Here is a 7,553-nt window from a genome sequence, read left to right as displayed (position 1 = left end):
TAATTTATTTTTATTTTTATAAATATTTTCAAATTCTATTAGATGTGGAAAACAAATGTTAATTTAAAAAAAAAACAAAAATTTGATGTCTTTTTGTAAAATAATTTTTAATCTCTAATTTTTAATTATTAATTTGTCATTGTTACGTTAAACATAATTTCAAAATATTTCAATCCTTTATAGAGAACTAACTTAGTTAATCATAGACTATAACTAAAAACGTATTTGTACTTGTGAATCATGCATGAGAAATGAAATGTTTGAATATGACAAGGTATGAAATTAGTCAATATTTTCTGTTTTTTAATGACTGTAATGAATGAATTATATAGATAAACATAGATTATCAATTCATCTGATAAGATGACTTTCACTTCAATGTATTTCGTGTACGTACGACTGACGCATCGTGGAAACTGCAGACAGCACGTGCGCCTCACGTTGTGTGTATGTAAATCATTCGATATTCTTCTAATTCATTATCTCTTGACTCTTCCTTCTTTACGTCACTTTCTGCATTTTCTGATTTTGTAAATCATTCTGTAATCGCCATAATCATCAATATATTTTCTAACTTATTATTTAAAGAAGCAACAGCAGATCTTTAGTAATTAATATTATTAACAAATTATATTTCCTAGGATAATCTTACGTCGATGTACAAATAAAGATGATAAATCAACTTTTAGATAGATTCTGGATGAGGTTCTCATTATGAGAAATCAATACACCTCTAGCGTACATATTGACCCACTCTTGTTATAAAGTTCTTATGAAGTTGCCAAGAAATGATGGCAATGAACTCTAGTTATATGTGTAGCATAATTTATTTTTATTTACTCTCTTCTCAGCCATTAGTACACATTAAACATTTTCCTCCAACGCAAATGGCGATTCACATAAATCACAAAAAATTACGTGGAAAAAATGTACTTCTCTTTATTTCTGATATATAATCTCATACACTTCAATAGGTATGTAATTCATAATCGTGTTCTTAATACGTTTTAGAAACATAATCGTTATTCAAATGAATTTTAATTTCATTATAATAATTTCATTATAAATAAAATAAATAGATATAATTATTGCGGTATTTATTCTATTGGGTAAGTACAAAAATTCGTGCCTAATTTATTATTTAAAATTCAAACAGCTGCTATTTTTGTTAAAAATAAAATAAAATTTAAAACTTACTCTCTATCTGATAAAAGAATTTAAGAACATTTTTTTTTTTTTAATTGTGATAGTTTTGACGGAGTTATGAGCAATCAAAGTCAAAATATTCTTTTTATTTAATTCGCAGCAACTCACAATCAATAACAAAAAATCGTAGGGACATTTTTTAAAAATGATTTTATAGGGAACTTTAAGCTTTTATATTAGAAATAAAAAAATTGCAATTTTTTTTTGGATATGTGACAGGCCCACAAAGTAAAGAAAAAAATCCCCGTTTTGTTTAACTCGTAGTTTTCTATGTGTAAAAATTACAAAACTCACATAAATTCAAAAAATATAGTAACTATTCGAAGGTAGAGATTTCAAGCTTTAAAATCCTTTTTTTTAATTTCGTTTATTTTTAACAAAATTGTAGCTGTTTGAACTTTGAATAATAAATCGGGCACGAATTTTTGCACTCACTTAATACAATGAATAAATCCCTCTTGGGAAGAAGTATTTTGTTTATTTCGTTATACATTAATTTCATATAATTTGTTTGTAAATAGCTATATAAAAATACTTGTTATGCTGAAGTTCATGTACATAGATAATGGATCAGCTGTTTCTAAAAGCACAGTGCTACGGATTGGTTTAAAAATATCCTATAGTGTACATATGCATTTATATACCCCATTTTCTCACTAACAAGTGGAGTGTCCTCCAATGACTCGATAACTAACGCGTTGCACATCAATGATAAACCTGATTATCATTTGATATCGCAATGGCAAAATCTTGAAAACCAATCGATAAAAGTGAAAGTGTGAAACGTTTTTCTACGTTCGCTTTTTATGTACTCATGTATGAAGCAACCAGGTTCGAGACATGCAACAGTTGACATACATAGAAATTAACTCAATTATAGCCTTGTACCCAAACCTTAAAAAGTTAATTGAAAAAAATGAAACTAGCTATCGTTCGTTATTGTCTAATTGAATTGCTATTCTGTAATTATATTGTAGATATAGAAAATAGATCAGGTAATTCTAAGTCTTCTACCGTTATGATTTATAGTATGCAGTAATTAATTTCTCATTTATTTATTTGTGCACTTATTGCAGATTAAATAATAACCACTAATAAGATGTGAGATATTTATTTTCTAATATTTAAAGCTGTTTAATATTCAAAAGAGAGACGTTAATTAAACCGCAAGGTTGTCTTCATATAAATTGTGAACATTCAATATACTATGGATATGATGAAATATGATTTATGTCAATTGTGGTCTACAAGAAGATTATGTTCCTAAATCATCTATGTACAATAATAGTAACATAGCAAAACACTTTGAATTTATATTTGTATTAAAATTTTGATAATATTTAATGTTGTAATAAGGTTAAAAAGATAAACGCACGGAAACGTATTATATTTAAAAAAATCATTTTGCTGAAGAATTCGTAGATATTTAATATTTAAATTAAAAAATTTTTTCATGATAAAAATCACATTTTAATTTTTATTACATTTTAGAGAGAGACATTACATTTCCTTTTTTTCAACAAACGCGTGTATTATTGGTGTTATTTGAAGATCAGATATGTACAACATTCATTGAATTTTTCAACTATTTCACTAGTATGTTAATCGTATTATTTTATTTATTGTTAGATCAATAGTTGTAATTCTAATTTCTAACAAAAATAACATGCATAAATGCACAGTCTGCATGCAGATATTATACAGGATGTCCCGTAAGTTTTTGTCAACCGTTTTTGTAGATAGAGCGTACCAAATTGAGTCGAAAAGTCCTCTACCATTTTACAATTTTCGCAATAGTTAATAAGATATTAATTATTAAAAATTGTCGAATATTGATCTTCAATAATTTTTTACTCAAATACTATCAACTTTACAGAAAAACTGCAAGAGGTAAAAATTATTTATTTTCTTCTCATAGAACTCTAAGAATTTTTTAAGAATTTTTTATTAACTTTTTAATACTGCATTTTTTATTTTTACTAACATGAGAAGATACGGTATCAAAAAATTCTGAAAAAATTCTCAAAACTTTATGAGAAAAAAATGAACGATTTTTATCTCTTGCTGTTTTTCTGTAAAGTTGATAGTATTTGAGTAAAAAATTATTGAAAACCAATATTTAGCGACTTTTAGTAATTAATATCTTGTTAACCATTGCGAAAATTGCAAAATGAGGACTTTTTGACTCAGTTTAGTCACTCCATCCATACAAAAGCGGTTGGCAAAAACTTACAAGACACCCTATATATTAAAATGATATTTTCAAAAAGGATCTCGCGTCAAGTTCTCTTTATGTTTACGTACACATTAAAAAAAATAAATAAATAAAACTGAAACAACAACGCGTGTTATGCGAGCAAAGGGTGAATAGTTCATGCGATTAAAACTATAGATATCTCGATTTCGTAACTGTCACACCAGACAGAGCAATTCATTTACACCAATCAAAGATTGTGAGGTCGATCGAGATTGGATTCGGGACAAAGGTCTTGCGAAAATGAACAGGCACGGTTCTTCAGTCGAAAGTTCCCTACTCGTCCGACAGAATTCCGAAAGTTCGACCGCGTGATTATATGTTAAGTAATTCAGTAAAAACACAGTACACAGTGTTTAATAAATGTAAATACGAAATCTAGTCCAGATAGAAATTCATCTGTTCCACATATTCCGTTAATATAAACTTTTATTAAGACATATAAATGATTAATGCAATAAAATTTAATTTTTGCAATGTTTTTGAATAATTTATAGCATTATTTTTCAGACAAATATATTTTGCATAATAATGTACAAAACGTATATTAAAATATATTATAAAAAAAAAGAATTTGACGTTAATAACATAAAAAATGCGATCATATAATAAAAATAACATTTTTTCGTTATTTTATTATCTAATATTAATTATTAATTGGTTTATTATCAATTTAAGAGAGTTTGTCACAAATCACGATTTATTAGCGTGTTACTGGACAATTGTATTACTGAAATATATATGTATAACATTATAACTTGATACATAAAACATATATAACATTTTAGATCGGAATTCCTCGGCTATATTCAGTCATCGCGATGACAAATTTATATTCATAATTCAAGAGTTTCTTCCGATATGGCAGACGAGACATCGAAGTAATTTTTATTAACTGCGCGTAGATTCGATTTCAGCTCTTACTAGCGAATACATAATTCGTACATTATAATTACAAATGACAATTATGAATGCATTCCTTTGATCGATATGCAGATGTGCGTCTTATCGACGTGACAAGTGATTTTCCAGCAATTCGTATTAAAAGCGCCATTTTCTCTTGTTATCACGTATATCACACGTATAACAAACCGACTTGAGACGATATGAATCACCGATGTCTGGAGAGAAGAAAATATAAATCCTATTTCCTTATACGGTTTCATAATATAGATAATGATGATGTATGTATACGTGCATTATGCATAAAAATACTGTTACGAGCTGCTTTGTAAATTGTATTCAATATATTTGGTATATTGGAAGATATTTAACTAAACTCAATTAAAATATGTTTCGATAAGCTAGCGTAACATATTATTATTGCTTTAAGTAGAAAATCAACTAAATAAGTAGTAAATCAATTAAATAAGTCTAAATCAGTTAAATTTTATATAAAGTAAATATTTAGCAAATAAAACGTTCAGACAAATACAACATGTACTTATTAAAAATATGAATACAAATTTCATAATTAATTGCAAATTTTTATGTATATTTAATTAAAAATGCTAATTAAAAAGTATTTTGATCTAAATAATTTTTTTAATGTGTGTGTTTTTAATGTTCTATAATTATCAATTTACTATATGCTAAATTAATATTCGGCCAATGAAATTACTCTTTGCATTTCTGCTATCGCGATATTTAGTGAACGGCAGAGTTTATTCATAAAACAATTTTATCTTACTGACTTATAATTATGTCGCAGTGTATTTTACATCGCATGTGCGAGTAACACACATGCTCTCGGTACACTTCATACTTATCTGACATCAGTCATTTGCGGATACCTTTATGTTTTATGAAATATAAACGATAATCTAAGCCAGTGATACGAATTAGTAAAAATTATAAATTGATTTTCATTGATATACCTATTTGATCAATTTACCGAATGGCGATCTTTGATTGACATGTTATCATGTTCTACGTCACTTCAGGACGTAAAATGTATTTGTGATAATTAACTCATAAAAATATTTTTTATCATGAAAAAGAATTTCAAACAGCTGTTTTTATGTCGAAGTCATGAAACAATATAATATTATTGCGTGCATGGTCATTGACCATTAATCATGTTGATGCAGAATGCATAATTATCATCATAAATTAGTGTAATATTATCTAAACACATTCTGAATGTATATAAAAAATTATATTTTACGAAAATCATATAATCTTTTCTAAATAATTTCTTTTAACAATTTTTCTTTCTTCGTAAAATATATTTTGTGAAACATTTCTCTTGGAATGAACGAGTGATAAATTTATTATATAAAAAAATATCAACTTTTTTATTTCTGTGTGCATCAATTGATGCACGCAACAATAATTTATTTATAATATGTTTAATTCAATCGATAACCCTAAATTATTCACTTGACGTAAAGTCTGAAATTTCCGCTAGATTGTCTTTATACTGCGTATTTTCTATACAGTAAGCAAGGCTGGATGGTTGCTTCATCTTTCGGTAAACTTTAGTTTATTGTCTTACTCTTTTACTCTCTTATGTTCTTATTCTTTTGCTCTTTTGTTTATCCAGTAGGTAAATTATCATTATAGTTTATTCGAAGATGGAACAATCAGCCCTAAGTAATGCAAATATTGCACGTGACTCCAAGTTGGCTGGCATACCAAAAACATAAGTCAACAAATGCTATATGATGTATTATACGTAGTAAGTGAATACTATTCTAGCGCTCTAATTTAGATGCGCTCGCAGTTTATCCGATGCAGTATTACGCTCAATGTCATAGATGTGTCAATGAGCCAATTTGCGGATAAAGCAAGCGTTATGATACTATTCGATCTTTCACAGATTTTACCGCTTATTAATTTTATATTATTTCTTTGATAATGAAAAGTTTGTTTTCATATTTCAGTAAATTGAAGACAAATCTGTATTTTTCAAAAAGACAGATTATCTTTTGTTGTACACTGAGAGAAATAATTTAATTATAGGAACAAATTAAGGGAAAACAAATGTGATATTTGTTTAAAAAACGATCGATTTGTTACGATTACAAATTAATTCGTCAATGTAACAAATAATCAATAGTATCGCTAGCAAATAAGAGGCTCATATATACATATATATAAGTCGTAGACGGTTGCAGGGTCTCAAATCGTAAGAAATTATCCAATTTTAGTCTCCCTATAATTCGACCGTGCTTGTACAGTTTCGTACGACTTAAGATCCAGACGACTCCACGATCATCTACGATTTCTACGTAAACGAGCCTAAAGTAAATCCAAAAGATAGTTAGATTCTATGTAGTTTGCTTCTGTTATTAATAATTGGTTGATATATAGCAAACTAGCAGCAATCACAACAAATAAAATTTGTTGTCACATATTTACCGATCACTTGGATACTGAAGGTACTGATGGCTCGTTAAATTAACAAAATACTTTCTCTCTCAGTGTGAAAAAATTCAGTTTTTAATTTGTCGCTTGTTAATTTAATTCGTAATAATCTTATAACTTAAAATAATTACTGTAATAATTGTACTAAAAGAAAATGGAATTTATCTGTTTCAGAAATATCAAAAATAACTGAAGGAATTACTAAGTTATTATCAGGGAAATAAACAGGAAAACGTTTTAAATATACGATAAAACCTATCATGCCATAGAACGAATATTCTGACAAATTGGAAGCTGCGTCTAGCGATAAAAAACATAAAAAGATAAATAATCCTCCAAAAAACATAATTATCGCGAAGACCATTTGGAATTCGAACTCGAACGAAGACCGAGACAGAAATGAAAAGTGGTTTAAAACGCGAGAATTAATTTGAAAATATTTAAACAATTTCAATAAGGAAATAATTCATTTTAAGAAGATAAAGTGTAGAAGTTTACTTTTTAGCTTTTTTTTATACTCGAACAAAAGTAACGAAGAATAATTCTGTGAATACACACTGTGTGAACGCTTAATAAAAACAACTAACAAAATGCATTCCATGCGTGCTCATCGGGCACTAAATAAACATAAAACTGTGTTACAAATATGGAAAATTGCCACGAGATATTTCAGCACAGATGTAGAATACAAACCAATCAGAAGTGTCCTCGTTGCCAATCGAGG

General features: G+C 27.6%; 1 protein-coding gene across 1 annotated transcript in view; it reads left to right on the top strand.

Annotated features, from left to right (window-relative positions):
* The window catches only part of LOC108746091 (pyruvate carboxylase, mitochondrial), a 22,203-nt gene that overhangs the window by 2,012 nt on the left and 12,638 nt on the right, over positions 1-7,553 (top strand). The window contains exon 2 of the mRNA XM_018482629.1: positions 7,004-7,553. Within this exon, the coding sequence (XP_018338131.1) occupies positions 7,420-7,553 (134 nt within the window). The 5' untranslated portion in view covers positions 7,004-7,419. The remainder of the gene's footprint in view (positions 1-7,003) is intronic.

The sequence above is a fragment of the Trachymyrmex septentrionalis genome, unplaced genomic scaffold (genome assembly GCF_001594115.1).
Source record: "Trachymyrmex septentrionalis isolate Tsep2-gDNA-1 unplaced genomic scaffold, Tsep1.0 scaffold16, whole genome shotgun sequence".
Classification (NCBI taxonomy): domain Eukaryota; kingdom Metazoa; phylum Arthropoda; class Insecta; order Hymenoptera; family Formicidae; genus Trachymyrmex; species Trachymyrmex septentrionalis.
Note: the sequence above shows the minus strand (reverse complement) of the source record. Positions and strands in the feature narration are given on the sequence as shown.